Source organism: Papio anubis, chromosome 4 (genome assembly GCF_008728515.1).
Source record: "Papio anubis isolate 15944 chromosome 4, Panubis1.0, whole genome shotgun sequence".
In the NCBI taxonomy this organism is placed as follows: domain Eukaryota; kingdom Metazoa; phylum Chordata; class Mammalia; order Primates; family Cercopithecidae; genus Papio; species Papio anubis.
Window position 1 is genome coordinate 77,937,104 of NC_044979.1, and position 25,346 is coordinate 77,962,449.

At 36.4% G+C, this 25,346-nt stretch overlaps 1 protein-coding gene across 7 annotated transcripts in view; it reads left to right on the forward strand.

Annotated features, from left to right (window-relative positions):
• Nucleotides 1-24,850, forward strand: part of GLCCI1 (glucocorticoid induced 1) — a 131,073-nt gene extending 106,223 nt beyond the window's left edge. For 4 of the 7 annotated variants that reach the window (XM_021935282.2, XM_003896274.4, XM_021935283.2 and 1 more), the window contains 3 exons: nt 7,098-7,308; nt 20,659-20,779; nt 21,970-24,850. In XM_021935282.2, the coding sequence (XP_021790974.1) occupies nt 7,098-7,308; nt 20,659-20,779; nt 21,970-22,315 (678 nt within the window). In that variant the 3' untranslated portion in view covers nt 22,316-24,850. The remainder of the gene's footprint in view (nt 1-7,097; nt 7,309-20,658; nt 20,780-21,969) is intronic. The other 3 variants (XM_021935285.2, XM_021935286.2, XM_021935284.2) reach the window with 2 other exon arrangements.
• The last annotated feature ends 496 nt before the right edge of the window (nt 24,851-25,346 follow it).

Below are 25,346 nucleotides of genomic sequence, written 5' to 3' on the forward strand. Positions count from 1 at the left end.
GTGCTGGGATTATAATTACAGACATGAGCCATCACACCTGACCATTTGCCCACTTTTTAATGGGATTGTTTTTTGCTGTTCATTTGTTTTCATTTCTTAGATTCTGGATATTAGCCCTTTGTCAGATGCATAGTTTGAAACATTTTCTCCCATTATGTAGGTTGCCTGTGTACTCTGTTGTTGAAAACTCTTGTTGTGCAGAAGCTCTTTAGTTTAATTAGGTCCCATTTGTCAATTTTTGGTTTTGTTGCAGTTGCTTTTGGCATCTTTCTTAAGAAATCTTTGCCAGGTCCTGTGTCCAGAATGGTAATTCCTAGGTTATCTTCCAGTGTTTTCATAGTTTCAGGTTTTATATTTAAATCTTTGATCCATCTTGAGTTGATTTTTGTATATGGTGTAAGGAAGGTATCCAGTTTCAGTCTTCTGCATATGGCTAGCCAATTATCCCAGTACCATTTATTGAATAGGGAGTCCTTTCCCCTTGCTTATTTTTCTCGACTTTGTCAAAGAACAGATGGTTATAGGTGTGCAGTATTATTTCTGGGCTCTCTCTTCTGTTCCATTGGTCTATATGTCTGCTTTTGTACCAGTACCATGTTTTGGTTACTATATCCTTGTAGTATAGTATGAAGTCAGGTCATGTGATGCCTGCAGCTGTGTTCTTCTTGCCTAGGACTACTTTGGCTATTCAAGCTCCTTTTTGGTTCTATATGAATTTTAAAATAGATTTTTCTAATTCTGTGAGGAACATCATTGGAAATTTGATAGGAACAGCATTGAATCTGGAAATTGCTTTGGGCAGTATGGCTTTTTGGGGTTTTTGTTTTTTGTTTTTTGTTTTGGAGACAGTCTTGCTGCTCGATCTCCAGGCTGAAGTGCAGTGGCATGATCTTGGCTCACTGCAACCTCCACCTCCCAGGTTCCAACAATTCCCCTGCCTCAGCCTCCTGAGCAGCTGGGACTGCAAGCGTGTGCCACCATGCCCAGATAATTATTATTATTATTTTATATTTTAGTAGAGACGGGGTTTCATTGTGTTGACCAGGATGGCCTTGATCTCCTGACTGCGTGATCTGCCCACATCAGCCCCCCAAAATGCTAGGATTACGAGCATGAGCCACCCCGCTAGTATGGCCATTTTAGCAATATTTATACTTCCTATTCATGAGCATGGAATGTTTTTCCATCTGATATTGTCATTTCTAATTTCATTGAGCAGTGGTTTGTAGTTCTCATTCTAGAGATTTTTCCCTTCCCTAGATAGCTGTATTCCTAGGTAGTTTATTCTTTTTATGGCTATTGTGAATGAGATTGTGTTCTTCATTTGGCTCTCAGCTTTGATATTGTTAGTATGTAGAAATGCTACTGATTTTTGTATGTTTTGTTTCTTAATAAATACTTTGCTGAAGTTGTTTATCGGATCAAGGAGCTTTGGGGCAGAGATTATGGGATTTTCTAAGTATAGAATCATATTGTCTGCAACCAGGGATCGTGTGCCTTTACTCTTCCTGTTTGGCTGTCTTTTCTTTCTTTCTCTTGCCTGATTGCTCCGGCCAGGACTTCCAGTACTATGTTGAACAGGAGTGGTGAGAAAGGGCATTCTTGTTTCATTACAGTTTTCAAGGGAATGCTTCCAGCTTTTGCCCATTCGGTGTGACATTGGCTGTGGGTTTTTCTTAGATGGTTCTTATTATCTTGAAGTATGTTCCTTCAGTGCCTAGATTGTTGGAGGTTTTTAACATGAAGGGATGTTGGATTTTATTGAAAGCCATTTCTGCATCTATTAAGATAATTATGTGGTTTCCGTTTTTAGTTCTATTTGATGAATCACATTTATTGATATGCATATGTTGAACCAACATTGCATCCCAGGGATAAAGTCTGCTTGGTCGTGGTGGATTCACTTTTTGATCTGCTGCTGGATTTGGTTTACTAGTATTTTGTTGAGGATTTTTTCATCTGTTTTTATCAAGGATATTCACCTGAAGTTTTTGTTGTCATTGTTGTGTCTCTGCCAAATTTGGTATCAGGATGATGTTGTCCTTATAGAATTAGTTAAGGAGAAGTCCCTCCCCCTCAAGTTTTTTGAATAGTTTCAGTAGGAATGGTACTAGCTCTTCTTTATACATCTGGTAGAATTTGGCTGTGGATCCATGTGGTTCAGAGCTCTTTCTGGTTGGTAGGCTTTTTATTACTGACTCAATTTCAGAACTCATTATTGTTCTGTTCAGGGATTCTCTCTTCCTGGTTCAGTCTTGGGAGTTTGTATGTTTCCAGGAATTTACCTGTTTTTTCTGTGTTTTCCAGCTTGTATGCATAGAGGTGTTCATGGTAGTCTCTGAGGGTTTTTTATATTTCTGTGGAGTCAATGGTACTGTCCCCTTTGTCATTTCTGATTTTGTTTATTTGGATCTTTTTTTCTTTATTAGTCTAGCTAGCAGTCTCTCTCACTTATTCTTTCAAAGAATTAACGCAGGGATTCGTTAATCTTTTTTATGATTTTTTGCATCTCAGTTTCTTTCAGGTCAGCTCTGATTTTTGTTATTTCTTGTCTTCTGCTAGCTTTGGAGTTGGTTTGCTTTTGTTTGTCTAGTTCCTCTAGATGTGATGTTAAGTTGTTATCTGAGATCTGATTTTTTTTTTTATGTGGACTTTGAGAGCTGTAAATTTCCCTCTTAACACTGCTTTAGCTGTGTCCCATAGAATCTAGTATGTTGTATCTTTGTTCCCATAGTTTCAAAGACTTTCTTGATTTCTGCCTTAATTTCATGGTTTACCCAAATGCCATTCAGAAGCAGATTGTTTAATTTCCATGTGATTGTATAGTTTTCAGCAATTTTCTTAGTATTGATTTCAGTTTTTATTGTACTGTGGTCCAGAAGTGTGGTTGGCATGATTTCAGTTTTTTTTAATTTGTAGAGGATTGTTTTATGTCCATTGGTGTGGTTGTTTTTATACTATGTGCCATGTGGTAATGAGAAGAATGTATATTCTATTGTTTTGGGTTGAAGAGTTCTGTAGATGTCTATTCAATTCATTTGGTCAAGTGTTGAGTTCAGGTCCTAAATATCTCTGTTAATTTTCTACCTCAGCAATCTGGCTAATACTGGCAGTGGGGTGTTGAAGTTTCCCACTATTATTTTGTGGACATCTAAGTCTCTTTGTAGGTCTGTAAGAACTTGGTTTATGAATCTGGGTGCTCCTGTGTTGGGTGCCTGTATATTTAGGATAGTTAGGTCTTCCTGTTGAATTGAACCCTTTACCATTATATACTGCCCTTCTTTGTCTTTTTTGATATTTGTTGGTATAAATTCTGTTTTGTCTGAAGTTAGAATAGCAACCTTGCTTTTTTCAGTTTTCCATTTGGTTGGTAGATTTTTCTCCATCCCTTTATTTTGACCCCATGGGTGTCTTTGCACGTGAGCCTGGTCTCTTGAAGACGCCTACCTTTTAGTCTTGCTTCTTTATGCAGCTTGCCAGTTTGTGCCTTTTAATTGGGACATTCAATCCATTTACATTCAAGGTTAATATTGATATGTAGAGATTTGATCCTTCATTGTGTTGTGAGCTGGTTATTATGCAGACTTAATTGTGTAGTTGCTTTATAGTGTCACTGTTCTGTGTACTTAATTGTGTTTTTGTAGTGGCTGATAATGTTCTTTCCTTTCCAGATTTAGCACTCCTTTCAGGATCTCTTTTAAAGCAGGTCTGGTAGTAATGAATTCTCTTACCATTTGCTTGTCTGAAAAGGATCTTATTTGTCCTTTGCTTATGTGCTTAGTTTGACTGCATATGCACTTCTCGCTTGGAAATTTTTTCTTTAATAATGCTGAATATAGGCTCCCAATCTCTTTTGGCATGCAAGATTTTAGCTGAAAGGTCTGCTGTTGGCCTCATGGGGTTCACTTTGTAGGTGACCTGCCTGTTCTCTCTAGCTGCCTTTAACATTTTTTCTTTCATTCCAACCTTGGAGAATCTGATGATTATGTGTCTTGGGAATGGTCTTCTTGTGTAGTATTTGCAGGGGTTCTCTGCATTTCCTGAATTTGAATGTTGGCCTCTTTAGTGAGGTTGGGGACGTTTTTATGGACAATATCCTGAAATATGGTTTCTAAGTTGCTTGCTTTCTCCTCATCGCTTTTAGGGATGCCAGTGCATCGTGGATTTAGTCTCTTTACATAGTACAATATTTCTCAGAGGCTTTGTTCATTCTCTGTTATTCATTAAAAAAAATTTTTTTGGCCAGGCATGGTAGCTTATGCCTGTGATCCCAGCACTTTGGGATGCCAAGGCAGGTGGATCTCCTGAGGTCAGAAGTTCAAGACCAGGCTGACCAACGTGGTGAAACCCCATCTGTGCCAAAATTACAAAACATTAGCCGGGCATGGTGGTGGGCACCTATAATCCCAGCTACTCAGGAGGCTGAGGGAGGAGAATCTCTTGAACCCAGGAGGTGGAGGTTGCAGTGAGCCAAAATTGTGCCATTGCACTCCAGCCTGGCAACAAGAGCAAAACTCCATCTCAAAAAAAAAAAGGAAAAAAAAATTTCATCTGACTTAGTTCAGAGAACCAGTCTTTAAGCTCTGAGATTCTTTCCTCAGCTTGGTCTATTCTGCTATTAATATTTGGGATTGCATTATGAAGGTCTTGTAGTGTGTTTTTCAACTCTCTGATCAGTTTGGTTCCTTCTTATAATGGCCATTTCATCAAACAGCTCCTGTATTATTTTATGGTAATCATTAGATTCCTTGGATTGTGTTTTGGCTTTCTTCTGAATCTTGATGACCTTCATTTCTATATTCTGAATTCTATCTTTCTGTCATTTCAGCCATTCCAACCTGTTTAAGAACCTTTGTTGGGGAACTAATGTGGTCATTGGGAGGAAAGAAGACACTGTGGCTTTCTGAGTTGCCAGAGTTCTTGCACTGGTTCTTTCTCACCTGTGTGGGCTGGTGTTCCTTCAACCGTGGCATAATTTGTACAGTTGGTTGACTTTTCTGGATGTTTTTAGAGTCTGAGGCATTGTACAAGGTTTTTATTTGTAGCTGAGTTATTGTCTTTAGTTTCACAGGAGGGTTTATTAGCAAAGTATTTTTTGTATTGAAGTTTGCACTGTGATTGAAGTTTGATGGCCCTTAAGCGTAATGGCCAGTAGGTAAGCTCTTGCTCAGCCACGTGGCTCTTCTGTATTTCCTCATGATTGCAACTGTGCTCCCTCTCAGTGCTCTGAAAGTGTGGGCTCCTCTCCCACTCAAGTGCTGGCTGCAGATCTCGGCTTGGCACTCCCAGGCTTCAGCCCTGGGGTGAGCTAAGGCTTTATGTTCTCTCCGAGCTTGGAGGCAGCACGGGAAGGGAACTTGGCAGTGGCTATGGCAGAGGGCCTTTCACTCGTCTCTGGGGTCCACCCCAGAGAAATGCAAAACTGCTGCCAGTCAGTGTGATTGGCTTGGAGTAGGACAGCTGCATTGTGGGCTCAAGCTGGGGGGATCCTGGGGGAGACAGATTGACCTCTTCTTAGGGCAGTGGCAGCTTGCTGGAGGTGTGGTTAAAGCACTCAGGGTCTTTGCTCCTTTCCTAGTCCAAGGGTAGCAAGGGGAGTACCACTGCAGTGGTAATGGCAGAGGGTCTTTTGGTTGCGTCTGGGACCTCCACTTCAGAAACACAGATCCGCTGCTACCAGGATGTTCAGCCAGGGGGTGGGGCAGCTATGCTGCTGGCCTGAGCCAGGAGCCCCACCAGATGAAAGGTGGGGTGCTGAGGGCTCACAGGGAGGAGATGGGCTCCTCTCTGTATGGTGAGTATGTCATGCTAGTAGTGCAAGTAAAGCCCTCAGCCTCTTTGTTTCTTCTCCAGTCCAGGGGCAGCAGGGGCAGAACTCTAAATGAAGTTCTCATTTGCAAAGTTTCGGATTTCAGCCTTCACTTGTTTGGTATAGAAAATATTGATACATTTTGAATCTCACCTGATTTTACCTTCCTTCATTTCCCCTCTCAACAGTGTTTCTAAAATCTCTGAAATGACAATGATCAGAGTAAGAGCAGTAGACACAATAAATAGTGAAAATAAGTTATAAATAAATTAACAGCATATTGGTTCTTTTCCCTAGCATTGCAATCCTGTGTGTTTAATAACAGCAAATATTTTCAATTATATAGTAACTTAATATAGAGAATTTTACTTGTTAACCTCACTTTGTTAGCACACAAATGAAGAATATGGAGTAAGATGTATTTTTACAGAAGCAGAGTAGTTAAGTAGAAAGAGTCTACTGCAGCAGCATCTCTGATGCCACTTAATTAGCTGTGTCACTGAACTATAGGTTCCTCATTTGTGAAAACAAAACAATGGACCAGTGAGCTCTGAGGTACCCTCAGGCCCAAAATATATGGCTCTATGATGATGGTTTCCTTTTTTCTCTTTCTGCTACTGAGAACAAGGTATTCAAACTAAGGAAAATTACGAGTAGTCCTACTTAGTTGGATACCAAATTAGTAGAATTTGATATCCAAATTCTTCTAATATTAAAATTCTTCTGAGTTACATTAATAACCTCTATTGATTACTAATAGAATAAACCTCTTTATTAGAAATTTTGGATCATTTGCAAAGGAAATAGAAACTATGGTTCTGTTCATGGCCTCTAAAAAATTAAAATAGGAAGGAAGAACAAACAGAAAAATCTGTACCTGTGAATATGAGATTTCACTTTTTCTTACAAGCAAGTCAAAGTGATTTTTTTTTTAGCTTTGTTAATTCATTCAGCAAATGTTTACTGAATATCTGCCATGTGCCAGGAGTAGTACCAGGCACAGGACTCCTGCTGTCCTTGAAGAGTTTTGTGGAATGTGCTGACCTACAGGTACATACAGTGAGCTATGGAATTTTTAAGGCCAACAGTTTGTTTGAGAAGAAATGTTTAGTTCAATAAAGTTAACATATATAGAAATTAGCTTAAGATACAAGCTTGGTCTTTAGCCTTTGAAGAATAAATTGGGTTAGTAGTGGTGGAATAGGAAATCAAAGGAAATACTATGCGCTTTCTATGTAGATGAATGTATGCACCAGCATTTGGATGTTTAATGGTGTTCCTCTTACAGCCGTTGGACATACCAGATGGTCGAAGAGCTCCACTCCCTGCTCATTACCGGAGCAGTAGTACTCGCAGCATTGACACTCAGACTCCTTCTGTCCAGGAGCGCAGCAGTAGCTGCAGCAGTCATTCACCCTGTGTCTCCCCTTTTTGTCCCCCGGAATCCCAGGATGGTAGCCCTTGCTCAACAGAAGATTTGCTCTATGATCGTGATAAAGGTAAGAATGGAATCGTCCACTTAGAGGGTTTGTTATGGGGCCTTGCTCATTATACCTTGTCTTAGACCATTACATCCTTTTTTTTTCTTTTGTTGAGTGGTGACATTGTCAAAGATTGGTTAATCTAGGTTTGTTTGTTCATTGGTTTCACATACCCCCTTCTTTGTGACTCTAACAAACATCTTCCATAAATGTGTCAGAGAAGCACAGCGCATGGTTCTAACAGCTAATGAAAGCCATAAAATGGAGTGTGTACAACTTCATATAATACATAGGTCTTTTCCTTGGTATTGTCCAGAGCGGATGATGGTTATGGTAAAGTTTATGTTTCTCAAGCTTAAAGTTAGATTTTATAATCAGATTGATTTGCGAGGAAATCATTTCTAAAAATTCTGTTGGAAAAGAGTGTATTTTTAACCAAGTTTATAAAGCTCAGTGAGTACCTACAGGACATCAGGGATTATATTATAGTATGTAGATAAATTATTAACTGTTGAGACCCTCTGGGATTCTTATTTCCTATCAAGCCCAACTATCTCTCCATGTTCTTCTATCATTGTGTCTACCACCACTTGTCTGCCAACACTCCCTGGGTTCTTTCTGTTTCTAGCCCCCTAAGACCTAGCTACAGAAGGCCATGTAGACTGCCCAGCTTCTACCTTCCTACCTACTTGCAAAGAAACACTGAACTTATGTTTATAACAAATTTACTGCTTGTCACCATAGAGAAATAGGTCAATGGCAACAAAAATGTAAAACTATACAAAGTTATATGGTTATAAAATCTTAGGAGTTTTACGGTCCTTGTTCTGAATTGACCCCATCCCCTATGATTGATACGTTGTTGTATGTAAAATGCCCAGATCATAAGTGCTCAGCCAAATGAATTTTTACATGTGTGTGCTCATGAAACCACTACCTAGGTCACGTATAGATATAGAAGATTTTTATTATCCCACAAAAGGCTCCTTGCGCCTCTTCCCCAATAGCATCCTTCCTCTCTCCACTTGAAAGTAACCACTTTGCTGACTTCCATCACTGTAATTTAGTTTCCCCTGTTACTAGACTTCATACAAATTGAATAATGAGGTATATATTCTTTGTGTCTAATGTCTTTTACTTATTATATGTAACTCTTCTTAGATGTTAAGTGGAAGCTACTTTGGATTTTGTCCTCTGCTTTTATATGTGGGTAGATCTTAACAGTTCTCCCCTTTCTTGTTGACTCTTTCATTATTGAAGGCCTTGTGGACCCCCTTCCTTCATTAAGGATATATTGAATATAGTACCAGATATCTCTTGGCTTCACGTGGGAAGCCTCCATGTCTTAAAATGTCAGACTAGGAAACTTTCATTTCACTGAAGCATCCTGTGAGAATAAACACCTTTAATCACTTCCTTACAACCTTTTAATGTGGATGTTTCACAATAAAACATCTTGCTTCCAGTAGGAATGTTTGTTTTGAAGGTAAATGGAAATGATAATAGTAACTTGATTTAGGTTGTGTAGGTGGTAAATGGAGAAACCAGTCTGTCTTGATTCCAAACTCATATTCTTTGTTATGCCAGTAGAAAGGATAAGTACAGTTCAGGTTGGCCACTTTTGCTACTTAACACTTGTACCTGGGGTAAAAATGAAAAGTAGAAATAATGGTGGTAGTACAGCTAGACAGTTTAATACTGTGGATAATTGAGAGATGCTGAACCAAAAAGAAAATGTATTGAGAAGATGGCAGATGAGTTCCATTTTGGTTAACTAGTTGTGAGATTGCCTTCAGGGCCTCCCAGCGAATAGTGGTTTCTGTAGCTCACAGGTCTTCACTTACATCATAAGTTTCAAACAGTGTGTGTTCTTTAATATATAATAGCTCTTTTTCCTAAAGATATATAATCTATTTTATTATGAGAAGGTATAATCATGTCATTCTCCTGCCAGGGTCTTTTGCAGGAGATGTTATAACATAGAAGTTAAGAGTAGCACTGGCTTTGGGACCATAGGAATGCATTTGAAAATCCTGTGAAGGTTTGGACATAAAACCTGCATTAATTCTCAAGGATTTAATGAATAGTAGCTGCTGCTATAAAAATAATCACCTTTATTATCACCTGTTAGTTTCCCTAATCGTTTCAGGAAAAAATATCAATTATTTAACTTCCACAGCTTAGTCAAAATCACCTTCTCTGGCCTAGTTTGTGTCAATTATCTAATAATATTAATTCTGACCATTTCTTAGACAGGTTAGACCTTTTCCTAAGTTTGCCTTTGTTGGTATATTTTCCTCTATGTCCTTTTGTTCTTACATACCAGATATAAGCCTGCATAACACTAACTTCTTTATACTTTTTTTTGTTTGTTTAATATGTAAAATGAGAACATTGGTTCAGATCATCTCTAAAGCTAAGGTTTTTTCCTAATAGTTAAAAAATATTTCTTAGTAAAATAGGGTAATAATACCTACCTCATATCATTATTGGGGTTACATGAGATATAGCAAAATGCGTAGGACAACTTTTTGGCACATGGCAAACAATTAGTGGTGATGAATGTTGCTTAATAGTGATTTTTAAAAAATCTCTTTAGAACTTGTAAATATAGAATGGGTTTCAGAATTATTTAAGACATTTCTCTGTTTTCTACAAGATCACCTCAGTTTGAGAATTAAAGCCCTATGACATCAGTTTCATAATATCTACCATATTTAGCTGAGAGGCATTATTTTGTGATTAAGATCAAGTTGATGTTACTACTCCCTGGAATACTGTGTAGCCCTCTGTTATGCAATACAAGGTTTCTAGTTCTCAAACAAATCAAATATTATAAAGAGAAAATGAAAATAGCACCTATCCCTTTTATATATGTAAGTATGCACACATTGGTATTTTAGAATTGGGAGTTGAGATTTATGTATTTCAACTGAGGTTATACTTCTAGTTTATTTAAGGAATACTTGTTGAGCATTTATTGTATGTGAGATATTGTACTAGAGAGTGGAGAAATAGAGATGATTAAGATGTGGTATCTGTCTTTAAGGAATTTATAGTCTAGTAGGAAGTAATTAGGAATGTAAACAAATAATACACTATTAGACAATGATGTTTAGAATACTAAAAGTATAAAGGAAGGAGTTGTCCAGAAATTTTACAATTTCTGGAACTAATATGTTATGTCATTCAAACTGTAGGCTAGTTTCTGACTCATTTCTTCTTCATGTAAAGCCCGAACTCTGGCTTTTGCTGTTTTTAAAAAATACTAACTATTTCTGTGATCCCAGCATTTTGGGAGGCCAAGGCGGGCAGCTCACTTGAGGTCAGGAGTTAAAGACCAGCCTGGCCAACATAGTGAAACCCCATCTCTACTAAAAATATAAAAAGTTAGTCAGGTGTGGTGGCATGCAGCTTCAGCCCCAGCTAATCAGGAGGCTGAGACAAGAGGATCAGTTGAACTTAGGAGGTGGAGGTTGCAGCAAACCGAGATCACATCACTGCATTCCAGCCTGGGCAACAGAGCAAGACTCCCATCTCAAAAAAAGATACTAATTCTTTCCTATAATGTATGTTTTCTACAATAAATCATAAATTGGTGTTTTGTTTATTAGAGACATAAAAGGAAGCTGTATAGCTTTCCTAGAGCTTTTCATCATTATGAAAACAGAATGAATTCTATAATTTTGAAGTTAACTAGAATTGATTTGATTTGGAGTACCTACATATTCTGCAGTTGCTGTAGAGAGATTTGTTCTGTGGTAGAGTAACTAGTTCAGACATCTGTAGGAGCCTGGATAGACATGGAGGGGAGAGGGATAGCTGCAGTGAATAGCTGCCCTAATGAGGGATGTGCTGGTGAGCTGATTATTTTTCTAGTATTCGTTTTATATACGTATTCTTTTTCTGGCTTTGCTAACGTTATTTTTGTGTGTTCCTAACATCTATTTGCTATGAATTATGTATCATTTGAGACCTATAAAATAATTTTAGTTGCATCGCACATTGGTTTTTTTCTTTGCCTGTATGGATTGCAATGCCAGGACAAAAACACTCTGTCAAGAAAGTTTCAACTGTTGAGAGACTTGTTTCAAGTGAATGGGTTTTTGGTGTTTTGTTTTGATTTTTTACTAGATTTTTCCAGTAACCTAAAGATTGAAGGCAACTTGGTCACACTGGTCACATGTATAAAGTTTCCAGGCTAACTAATAGCCATAGGAACTACTACTGCTCTTCTCTGTGCGGAGAATTCAGAGATCCAGAATAAGAGCACTCATCTTGACATCATCAGAATGCACCCTCAGAGGTAGCTTACATTCTTCCACATTATCATACCCAAAATAAAATGCAAGGAGCAAAAATAGCCATTTATGTAATACAGATGGCAGTGTCAGAATATTAGTTTCTTAAGCAGCTCTGCCAGCGTTGCTTGATGGTAGCCAAACTGGTGCTGGGCAAGCCACAAAATGTAGACTTCAGTCAGCTACTTATCATTGATCTTTGGCACAGTTCACTTATGCAGTTGTTATAAAATTCTGCAGTTTTGCAGGATATTGTGGAAACATTGATTATTATAATCATGAAATAAATGGAATCATTTTATTCAGGCCAACTACTGAGAGTTTTATTCCAAGAGTCCATAAATTGATTACTTGTAATTTAAGCTATATTTTCCTGAAGGAACAGTGTACACTATGTGGATAGAGTGTCCCAAGCCAATGCATATAAGCCTATTTAACTCATTCTGTGACTTAACACGTAAATATTCATATTGCTAAACTTTTAGTGTTAGGACTGAGCCTCCCTTGGTCTTAGGAGAAAAAAAAGTATTATTTTGTCTTTCCAGGGTCTAGGCTTGACCCTAGGCAGACTTCTGAAACAGACTGCTTTTGGCATCTTCCTATTGCTTTATACATATATTTTAACATACTTGTATTTATCTCTAGGGTTCTATTTCTTGACCTTTTTTTTGACCTGTGCCCTTACTATGCTTTAACCCTCTATTTTTTAGGTAATCAGCCAAGATTTTATGGCAGTTTTCTTTTGGGGGTTTATATTGTAAAACCAGATATGATGGGTACACTTCTTTGAGCTACCACACCTTGAAAAATCACTGCTTTTGAACCTGGATGTGTTTATCAAAATATTCTCTTGATATGGTTCTATGATGCTTATTATCCTAGAGGAACCTTTTGGTGGTAAAATTGCAGAGTATAAAGATATTATTCCAACAAAGGAGTTAGTCTATAGGTTAAAATTGATCTATTCTAGAATTATGTCCCAAGGTCGTTTTACCTATCTTTCTTTCAAGACAGCATCTTAAGATACATACATTCCAGTGTCTAACAGCACAAAATAAGTATCCAGTAGATGCTCTTGTCCCTTCTTTCTGAAAATGTTAACAATTGTACCAATGGCAGATACTGTGATAGCTGTCTATGAGTTATTATTCATAATTCAAAACTACTTAGGTATACAACTCAGTTTTAGCCATTATTGCTGTTTAGAATATAAGCAAATCAAAAAATTTTAACATACCTGCATATATGTTTAATTTAATCGCTTATCTATTTACCATGATGTTAGCTCCAACAAGAGTAAATGACCATATTTTGGTCATTGCTTTACTGTCAGTAAATAAACTAGTGCCTAGCACAGTGTAGTGCTTAATGGAGATTTTTTTTGAGTATTAAGACCTTTCTTCATGATATGTCCATTTTTTAACGGGTATATTTTTATAGCTATGTTGAAAATGTGTTTTCTTTGAATTGTTAAATTTTATGTTAGGCTTTTAATGTTCATGAAGAGTGTGTGATACTCTTCATAAAAATAAAAACCAAGAGTAATTAAACTAAGATTATGCTAAATTTAGTGATAGGCTCTTGGTGGGAAAGAGGCCATGAATTTCAAATTTGTTGTTGAAATAAGGGGAAAGGAAGTAACTGCCAAAACTGTCTCATCTTCCCTTTCTTGCTGTTGGTCTTGCTGGTAACCAGTAAACTCTGATAGTAACTGGGTGGAAAATAGTAGGTGTCAACTAGGTTCAAGGAAAAGGGAATCTGTTGGATTTTTCCTCCCCCATTATCTTTTGTGTTCCTCTGAGAAGTATCAACTCATAGGGACCACTCCTTACACTATCTCTTTGTGACACTGACAGAAGGCAGACCCAATGAAGCTCTTGGCTGAGCTATAAGCCTTTAATTAGAAACAGAATGTTAGATTGGAAGGAACTTGATTCATCTGGTCATCCCCTCACATCTCTAATGAAGACACTGGAGTTGAGATAGATCCAAACTTAGTGAAACAGGTAGCGTAACAATAATGAACATTGACTCTGGGGCAGCCAGGTTGAATCCCTGCTCTGCCACTTAATTATGTGCCCTTGGACAAGCTACTCAATCTATCTGTATCTCAATTTCCTCACCTATAAATTGGGGATACCTGTCTCATAGAATTGCTATGATGATTAAATGTGTTCAGGTGATTTTATTTGTATTATTTCCAACAGTATCACCACAGTCCTATAGGTCGGTGACACGGTCATTATTTAAAGGTCCCAGAATCTGAGGGTTAGAGAAATTAAGTAACCTAGCTAACTTCCATGGCATCTAGCTGCCAACAAAGATATTCTGTAGGAACCTGATACTACATCTTGCTGCCTTTGCAGAAGGAATAGTCTTTACATGAGCATTCAGCTGTGAAAGGGCCCAGTGTGTAGAGAACAGTAAGATACTGCACGGTTGGGGTATGGGGTGAATGGTGGAGAGTAGAAAACAGTTCGACTGGAGAGTTAGAAAGTTCACTGTTTCGTAAGGGCCCCTGTAAGCTTTGCTAAGAGAAATGAAAAGCCAAGGAAAGATCCTTTATCAGCTAAAGGATATGACCAGCTTCACATTTAAGAACTATAACTCACATTGACACAGAAGTAGAAGCAGTAGGAGGACAAGATAAGTAGCCATGTTAATAATCTAGTCTTGTGATTTTCAAACTTTATTTATTCCATACCCTTGTTAGCAATTTTGAATCTGTACCCCTAATAAAGTTTATATATTTCTAGGTGACATATGTATATAATTCATTCTACAAACTGTTAAAGTTTACTTGTTTTAAAAGATAAAAAGCATGTATAAATGTAAAAATAAATATATTTAATTGCTGATATTTTTTCCTACATGTCAGCAGATTGTTTCATGCTTCTTAATTGGGAGACCACAGGTATAGGGCAAAGATGAGGAGGCATAGCAAGGTCAGAGGAACTGGAGGAAAGGGGCTGAAGAAAAGTCAACAGCATTTGGTGGCTGATTAGCTGTATGAGGTGAGGGAGGAGGAGGATATCAGGATAACAGCAAAGTTCTTATGAAGTTCCAGCATGGGAGATGTGGAAATGATTACCATAAGGTAGTAAATATTGGAGATGGAATAGACTTTAAGGTGACTATAATGATGTTTAAGATTCCATGTTGGTTTCTGCCTAAAGACATTATAAGATCATTTCCTTTTAGCAAGATTTTTTTTAAAAAGAGGAAATACTAAATTTTATCTAATATTGCACTGATAACATTGATAGCATTTTGCTTTGCCTACTCTTTTGAACATAGTAAATGCTCAGTAAATATTTAAGTGAACATTTAAAATTGTAGTGAAAATTTTATTAGAAGTTCCAATGTTCTTTTTTCCCTAAATGTTAGTAAAGTTTACTTGTTTTTAATAAAGATAAAAGGTAAATATGTATATTGCACTGATTTTTTTTCCCTACACATCAGCAGATTGTTTCATGCCTCTCTTATTGGGAGACCACAGTTGTAGGATATTAACATGAACAATGTGATTTCAGTTTTTTTTTTTTTTAAACAATTGATGTTCCTGGAAATTTTGCCATTTAATAAACTTGACAGTATAAAAATTAAGATTGTATTATAGTGATTTTCTTGAGATACCTACTTTTGTACAAGATACAAAATATTTTGTGTAATCCAATTTGTTTAGTTTTACCAATAAGATTTATAAGAATCATTATTTTAGTCTATAAATTGGTTTGAGGACCATTTTTAGTTTTAACTGTCATATCAGATTAAAAGTGACTTGTTTTCATTTTTAATTGTCATGTCAGATTTAGAGTGAGTAGTTAGCCTATCAACAATAATAGTTAGCACTGTTGTTCTGCATATCAAGATTATGTTGTGGAAGGAAGCACTGTACTTACTTTGAGTACACAAAAACTAAAGAGTAATTTTTTGGCTTAGTTTGTAAGTTAGTATCAATTTAATTAATACTTATGGAATGACAAGTGATTACAAAATATAAAATACCTCCTACATATAATAAATATTTAATTAATGGGCCTTGGAATGTAAGTTGAGTCCCAGTTATTAAAAAATCAATCTGATTTGAAACGAAGTTTCTAAGTGTAAGAAACAAAAGGTTCTCATGTCATTTTTCCCCTTTACTCTTTGCTGAATGCTGATCTAAAGGAGATCTTATGTATAACTGATGTCTTTGTTCATTACAATTCTTTAGCATTCTCACAAGGTGTTAACTTGGAATTTTAGAAAAACCTTAGAGGCTGTTTGTAAAAGCCTGTTCTCCTTACTTGTAAGTTTCCAAGTTGATCTTGGAGTTAACTGAAAATACAGGCTTTTTAATACAATTGGTAATACAACCTGATTGTTAAAGTTTATTGCCAAGAAATGATATACAATTGTGTGTTTCTCCTGATTTCTTTAGGCCTTCAAATCCCATTATAGTTGATAATTTCATTTCCTGAAGCAGAATAAGTGTATTTTAACACTAGAGTAGTAATTTTGTTTAAGTACTATTTAGTCAATCATATTTCTAATTTAACTCTTGGCTAATTTTATGCTTTAGTATGTCATTGAGTAAAGTGTACTCACTTTCCTAGTCAGTTAATTACCTGGGAAAGATAGAATAAGAATTACATTCTACTGATTATTGCTGCATATACTATAAAAGTATTTTCTTTGCATAGTAGTCTATAGAATCTGCATGCTTTAAGCATTGATTTTAATTTCAGAATGACAGATCTCTTTACACTAAAGTATGCCATCTTGAACTGGCAGAGTTCATGCCAGGCAGTTATAAACCTGGACAACCTAGTACTCCAGATATTATTCTGCTTCTCTCTCAGAAACAAAATTTTATCTGTTTGTACCTGAGTAGAGTACACAAATCTATTAAAAACATTTCCTTTACTCTCCTCTGTCAAGAGGGAGCAGAATAGGCACTTAATTTTCGAATGGTTCATTTTAAATTTTCAGATTAGAAATGATGTGTTACTTTTTACTATTATAATAATAATATTCAGAGCTTACTGTGTTTCAGGCACTATCCTAATCCTTTTTTGTCTTTTGGTTTTGGGTTTTTTTTTTTTTTTTTTTTTTTTGTAGAGAGGGTTTCACCATGTTGACCAGGTGGTCTCAAACTCCTGGCCTCAAGTGATCCTCCCGCCTCAGCCTCCCTAAAATGTTGAGGTGACAGGCGTGAGCCACCTCACCCAGCCCTTATCCTAATTTTCACAGCTGTCATGTCAGTGGTATTATCTATTTTATAGATCAAAAAACAGAGGGATCAGACTTACCCTATGCCATGCACCTAGGCCTAGGAAGAAGTCAGGTGGCCTCACTCCAAACTAATGTTCTTAACCATTTCGTGATTAGTTCTCAGATATGCCTGTGCTTCAGGTGCACTTGGGAGCTTTACCCCCACCTCCCCACCCCAAGGCAATGCTTGGCTCCTCCCCAGACTAATTAAATCAGAATCTTTCAGGAATGAGATCTAGACATTGATCTTTTTTAAACAACTGGTAAGTCTAATGTGAAAGAAACTCTGGTTAGAACCACTATTCTATTATTGCTTGTTTTAGAATTTATTTTACTTAATTTGATAAAGTAGTGTGATAGAGATAATGCACATCTGTGGACTTAGGGCTAGAATAGAACCATGGCAGAGATTTTACATACTACCTGCATAAATGAATCAACCTTTATATATGTGATATATATTTTTTTGAGATGGGGTCTCACTGTCACCCAGGCTGAAGTGCAGTGGTATGACCAAATGTATAATTTTGTGTACAAGAATTGTGGGCCCCACAATATACCAGATATAATAAGTCAGAAGAAATTCAGAAAACTCAAGCTATACAAGTACATGTAGTTTAATGAATATTGTTTCTATATGAAATTCCAAACTTTAATAACTTCTCTAATTTTTCTAAGCTTTAATTCATTATCATTGAATGTTTAAAAGTATTTGATAAGCTACTTGTATTTTAATGGTAAATGTGGTGCAAATGCATATGTATGATCTGTTATAAAACAGCAATCACATTTTTCCATATTCTTGATTTTCAGAGTTGAGTGATTGTTATATATAAAAATGAGACGTGAATATAGAAATATGTAAATATATTCACTGCATTTAATTTTATTGACATTGGCTATGATGTTAAAAGTAATAAAGTAACATTTAACCTAATCTCAATTGTATTTCTAGTTATGATCCTATATTATTCTCTGAGATACCAGAATGAGAAAACTTACCATTACTGGTAAACAAAAGAGACCGAATTAAGATTACCATGAGACTTCTCATCTTGAATCTCCTGAGCAGGCATATTTATACTTATAATGTTCTGTTATTGAAATGTGGCTATTAAATTCAACACAGAGGTTTAAATGAATAGTAATATTTTATACATTCAAGTCTGGAATGAGTAGCATAGGTTGGTCATATGGGTTGTTTTTAAAGCATGCCACTTTGTAAGGCAAGAAAAAATATATATGTAAAATATGTCATCTTTGTATGTTAGAACTATTAAAGAAAAATCACAGAATTTTAGAGTTCATGAATGGAAGTTCCTTTAATTATATAGAAATCCGGAGAGGTGATTGTATTCCAGGTAACATAGAACTATACAACAAGAGCTAAAGCCCCAGACTAGATGTCTGCATTCCCTGACCCCTCTTTACAGTCTCTCCAATTGCGTACTTAACCTGAAGGAAAAACTCCAGATTTAGCAAATATTTGTTTATAGTCTCAAAATTTTTTTCTTTCAAGCTTTGCCTTTCCAGACCACCTAATATTAAATACATAATTTAAAAAAACAATTTTTATTGAAAAGGCAGAAAGATATAATAACACTGAGTACTGTCTGTCTAGGATAGCAGTATATAAAAAGCAGAATATGTTTAAGAGGGTAAAACTCTGTTAAAAAATTCACTTACAGCCTCTGAAATTAGAAATATTTTAAAAAGAAAATTACTTCATTCTAGATTAACAGGAAGATAATCAGTTTTGCAGATAGATTATCCAACTCACATCTAGCCTTCAGTTACGAGAAAGTCTTTGAAACCATCAGTAAAATAGTGAGAGAAAGAAAGTGATAGGCCTGATGATGTAGTAAGAAAAAGAACACAGAAGACTAACTGTGGCCAAGATGACTTTCCTTACGTGATAACGGGTGGATCCTTAACTGCTGACATGACTGCTGATGGCATCAAGCCCATGGTTTGAGGCTGATGCTGCTTGTGCCCTGTAGGCTAAGTTATGTCCAGCGGTAATCTCCATGGAGGCATCTCATGCTATATCTACTTGTATTTTTTTAATTTTATTTTTTAAATTTCTGTGGATACATAGTAGGCGTATATATTTATGGGGTACATGAGATGTTTTGATACACGTATGTAGTGTGAAATACACACATCGTGAAGAATGGGGTATCTATCCTACTTAACTTGTATTTTTGATCTCATATATTTCCTTTGCCTGGTTTGTTGATGTTTGCGTAGTAAGGTAAGGTCAAGCCATATTTTTTTATATTACACCAAATTTGAGGTATTTTTTATTTTTATTTTTTAATCATGGACCAGTCTTGTCTAGCCTAGCTTAAATAGAGCACCAAATTCAGACCTCCAATCATGCTTTGTATCATGCTAAGAGAGAGAATCCTATTCCTCCTCCTCCCTCCCATTTGTTCATGCAAGATATAGGATAAATATTAAACTTAAGAAAATTCTCAAATCTGAATATATGAAGTATATGAAGAAACCAAATTTCATTCTTGAGACTTAATTTTTTCCAAGAGGCTGTTTGGTGCCTACTCTGTAGGATCATGCATAATAATGATAGAGAAACTGTGTGGTTTTCTAGCTTCCCAATAGTGTAACCTTATTATTTTGCAGACAGTGGTTTCCCAGCCAGAAATATAAGCATAAGTCTGCATTCACAAGACTAACAAGTATTAGTGTGCATCAAGGGCCTTCTTCCTAAGTGTGTATTATAACTTCATTAATGATGACAAAACATTCTTATTACTCAGTTTCTGAATATTGGACTGTGTCCTGTATTCTACACTAAAGCAACTTACCAAAATTGTGACGAACATAATTATGATACTGGTGCTGTCTTTCAAATAGATGAAAATAATACATTTCAATAGATCATGTGGTTAGTATTTTAGCAGTGGGGATTGGTTTGCATTAAGTCAGAATTTGTTTAAATAGGACTATTGTATACAAACATGTTACTGACTTTACAGCTTGGCATCTTACAAAAATAATGACACATTTTAGTGGATTTGAATTTCCAAAATCTCTTGCCAGGTAGGAAAGGGAGAAATTGCTTATGGGTTTTATGGCTTTTCATGAATAGACCATTTTCTTTTTGGCCAAAAATATGAGGAAAACGTGTTAGGTAGAGATGTTTGGAGATTTCTCATGTCTTCTAGTAGCAAAAATATAAATTCTGCTGAAAAAGCCCTTTTATTATAAACATTTTAAAGGTAAAATTCTGAGCAAATTATGTTTTTTATGCTGGGTAGGTAAAAGAGACATTTTATAAAGCTTGTTTTTTCCCCTGCGTACGTGTTATTCATGATATTTAGCAAAAATAACTTTTCTGCTAAGAACTTTTGTAATGAATATTACTCATTTTTGTTAAATTGGTTGGGCAGTGAGAAGGCATGTAGAGAACCCTGTATCATTATAATCTGTTTTATTCTTCTGTATGACTTAAGCACATTGCCCCGTCAGTTGCATTCTTGAAATACATAATAAATAACATATTTGTTTTCAGGATTACAGCTCTGTTGTATTCAAAGTGCAGTTTTCTGGACCAAAATGTCCTTCTTTTTATGTTCTGTGGTATGGCAGATTACTGTTGCATTGAAGTTTTTATTTAGAAGAAATGTACTACACAGGGTATAAGAAATAGCTTTGCAATAAAGGAGACTGTGGTCAAAGCATAGGGGCAGTAGTGGATAAATTGTGCAAAAGGCTGTTTGTTTGGAAATCAAATTTAATTTAAAAGAGCTTTCAATCACTAGTTAATATAACTGCTTTAAATTTACAGACAGTGGGAGTAGCTCACCGTTACCCAAGTATGCTTCATCTCCCAAACCAAACAACAGCTACATGTTCAAACGGGAGCCCCCAGAGGGATGTGAGCGAGTGAAGGTCTTTGAGGAAATGGCGTAAGTAATGTCTTTTCTGTCAGCTGGGATCTGCAAAGCTGTAAAGCTTTTTACTGAGACCAGTTGATTACATATGAATCAACTACTCTATCCAGCTGATAATGTGTTTCAAAAGCAAATTATGTAAAGAGAATTGAATAGGCAAGAGAGATCTTACTGAAGGAGAATTGGAGTCTGTATGCTGGAAATGTATAAGCCAATACAAAGAAACTTGGACACTTATTCTTACTACCTGAAAGATCTATTTTTAATCATTAAGAATTGTCATTTCGAGAACTCTTAATTTAGATGGCTAACAAAGAGACTTTAGGAGCAAAGTTAATATCTATGTGTGACTAGCTTAAAGACAGTGTACTCTACAAGCCGGAAGGAGATTAGTCTCCTTCCCTATAGCTGCCCTATAGCCGCATCTAGCTTGCTTATTCAGACTTTCTGTTCACAAGGGGTTTTCTTAATGAAATTTTAATATGTGTAAGTTAGAAATGAAATTAGAAAAAGAGGTTCATGCTATAAACACTGGGCAGAGTAGCTCAGAAGACTGTGTGGTTCTTGGATGCACTCATGCCTTTGTTCCAGTGCAGGTGCCTAGTGGAGGGTGCAGTGCTCTTGCAATCTGGAAGGACCCATCTTGCAGGAGCTGATGGCTTAGCTCCTGGGAACAGGAGGAGAGGAAGGGCTTGTGGACCCAACCTCTGTTGAACTGACTGGCTTTTTGAGAGACCACTGAAACTCTCCCCTCCCCACTCCACCCCCCATCTGTGCTAGTGGAGGTCTATCTAGAAAGAAAAAAGGAGGAAGTGTTTAAAACTAAATATATGATGGACTAATGCCCCCTGCCTCCGGTGTACTTTTTCTTAACAGAAAAGGTCATTCTAACTTTACATAATCTTCAGTTATAATATAGCAGACTTTTTCTACCTTCCTAAATGATTAAAAGCAAACTAATGATCTCTATTTGTCTTCCTGATTCTTTTGAAAATCCTTTTGTCTCAAATACCACTTCCATGCTGTGTGCATGAATAGTCTGCCAACTGACTTGTGCTATGGAAGATGTTTATCCCTCTGTATACACTTAACCCATCTCCTGCCATTTACATTTTAGCTGTTTTAGAGAACTCCAGTTAATTCAGAAAATGCTTAACTTGTTCTGTGTTCATGATTATAAATCTAATTTTGTTTTATGGTTTTAGGTCTCGTCAGCCTATCTCGGCCCCTCTCTTTTCATGTCCTGACAAAAACAAGGTTAATTTCATCCCAACCGGATCAGCTTTCTGTCCTGTAAAACTTCTAGGCCCCCTCTTACCTGCTTCTGACCTTATGCTCAAGAACTCTCCTAACTCTGGCCAGAGCTCAGCTTTGGCAGCTCTGACCGTTGAGCAGCTCTCATCCCGGGTTTCATTTACGTCTCTTTCCGATGACACCAGCACAGCGGGCTCCATGGAGGCCTCTGCCCAGCAGCCATCCCAGCAGCAGCAGCTTCTGCAGGAACTGCAGGGTGAGGACCACATCTCTGCTCAGAACTATGTGATCATCTAAAAAAGGGGGAGCTGGCCTCCACCCTATGTTCCATGGATTAGGAACAAGATTTCAGACATCTATCTGCATGGAGTGACAAACTTTCTGAACACCACCACCACCACCAATACTTATCAGCATCATAAAGTATCTCTTAAACACTGATCTTGGCAGGGACGGAACTCCTATTCAGCAGTTTTTGTGGAAAGCAGTAATGCTTGCAAAATGTGTGTGTCATTCAGCATTTTAAGTGGAGACTATGCATTTCATAGTATGTTTGACAGATTAGTACTGTGTCCTGTGTTTTGTTCCAGATTCTTCAGTATAAATAAGCTCTATATCAAAAAGTTGCCTGTCTAAATAGAAAATGTCTTGCTGTGTTTTGTCCTATGGAAAATACTGTACTTCAGGATTATGTTTACAATTGATCCAGGTGTTTGTTTCTAACTTCTGTAATACATACAATGCAAAAAAAAAAAAAAAAAAATGGCCACAACAGTTGCACAGTGCCCACCCTATGGCCTAGCTTCAGGTACTTCAGTTGAAGTCTAAACTCAGGTAACTTGGAATGTATATCATATTGGGATATTAAATATTTCACAGCTAAAAAGCTAAAGAGAGAACATCACTCTTTTGCCTTTCCTTATTTTATGCATTTCCCTTTCCTCATTACATTCCACATTCTTAGAATAAGAAGTGCATTCAATCCTAGGAGAATGATAATCCTGGACATGGGTGAACATGAGGAGAACCAGCAAAATCTGTGGTGTTTGACATCACTTATGTCATGTGGTTACAAGTAAAACAACTGTTGCATTCACTGTTTCAACGTGTGTACATGTGGCTTTTTTAAAAGTTCAGGTGTTGCTCAGTAAAGGACTGTTACAATGTTGCAAATAAAATGTTCAGTACTAGACTGTACATAAACATTCCGCATTGTGATGAAATTTAAAGACAGGAATGTCTAGAGTTAATTTCAAAATAAGTGAAGTGTTTGACTGAATGGTTGAGATTTTTTTTTGTTTATGTTAGCCATCAGGGTCGTAACTGTTACCATTTTATCTAAAGACATATTTATGTTTAGTTTCTCCCTTGGAAATTATTTTGCAGGTGAAAAAGTGACATACTTTTGGTTATTGTTTTCCTCAAGCAGTTTAGGTGCATGATCTTCATTTACATAGAATACTTGGGTCTCAGAATTGTTGCAACATAAATAAGCAGGTTTTTTGGTGACTTACAAGAGCAATAGTTTGAAGCTATCTCATTTAGGCCTCTCATAATACATAATCATGAATAGTTTTGAAATTTGCGACATGTGAAGTAGAGCAGAAACTCAAGAAAATAGCCTTTAACTTGCAAACTTTTGACGCAAGTTCTCCACAAAGTATGAAGAGAGCCCTAGGCATTCCTGATTGGTCAGTGGGAAAGCCTAACTTTCATTGTTTTCTTCAGTACAAAGAATATCCAAAAGCGAAGTTTTTGTATTTGTATTCCACTACTTTCAATTCAATAAAACCTAGAGTTGTTTCATCTGCACCTAAAGTGTATGGCACAATTTTCTTAAGAATTAGGGGAACAATGTGCCTACAGTTAAAGGAACGTTTCAGTTCCCTTCATTCATTCCTGGGTTTTTCTTTGCTTATTTTCTAAAATGGTTGAAGAAGGATGAGTCTATAGAAAGCAACACCATTGATTTTTTTTTTAAGAAATGATATATATATGTATATGTTTGTGTGTGTGCGTGTGTATTCTGTGTATTATTTTGTCATGATCTCAATTATCTTCTTTCCACCAAAGTTTGCCGTAATATTTTCTCCTGAAGGTGCATTCTGGCTCCTTTAAATTAGTCAGTGTTATATTGTAGGAGACTGTCATGGAAAAAAGGACTCAGTTTACTTTTGTCATTTTCACAGGGGAACCTTTTAAAACAATCTTTTCAGCAGCAGATACCTTTAACCCTAATAATCTCAGGCCTTGATGAAAATACTCTATTTTGTAGATTATGGTTAAAGGGAGAAAATTACTAGTTCTGTAAGATAAATATGAGCTCCATTTAACTTCTGATATCTGGTTTAGCATTACATAATATGTTGATCTTACACTCTGCTTTTGTCCAAATAAAATGCAATAGTATCAATATCAATTTCAGAAAAATGGACTGAATATGCTTTCTTGGTGATTAAATCTGATGTACGATATTTATAGTGATGTGCTTTTATTTTCTCATGAGATACTAAATATTAATTGTGTTGTACATTTGTTCTTAGCATATATTAAAGTTTTGAACCAAATGTGTTAAAGCTTACGCTTTGCCATGTAAATTTCCCAGAAGTTGTTGAGCTCAAATGTATCCTACATCCAGCTGTAGAAATTTGTCAGGAATTGTTTAAATTTTGTATATAATTGTACTGTTTAATTCTAGCCATTGCGCTGAACAGTATTTGAGTTACCATACAATATGGCTTTACACAAGGAAATGTGTGGCTTTTGTTTTGTATTTTTTCAGTATAGAAGTTCTTGTGTCTTATTTAAATAAAGTTATTAGTAAAACTGGAATAGTTCACACATGTTTTTGGAAAGAATGGGGTTGTTAGCTCATTACCTGACAGAGATAAATTTGGCTCGGGGTAATGGCAGTTTTCCATACTCATTGAGTTCCTGACCTGCATCTCTGGAGGTGTGGGGTGTCTAACTGGATCAGATTTCTACAACCTGACTTCCTCTTGGCATTTAACTTACACACTCTCCATCACAAGGTGAGAAGCTAGAGGTCTTAAGTTCCAAGTCTTTGTACTGTTCCCAGGTATGATCACTTTAAATAGAGAAAACATTGTTCTCACATCACTGTATACCTCAGAATTTATATAAATGAGTTTAAATTCAATGAAATCATTTCAGAGGAAGTTGCCTATTTCTTGCAAGCAAAGCTGCAGTAATAAAATTAATTTTTTACTTTTTTGTTTAGATTCATAATAAGATGGAGAAAAGCTTTACAAAACAAAAGAGTGTTGACATTATACCCGGTTATCCAGACATGGATATGGTCTGGTAG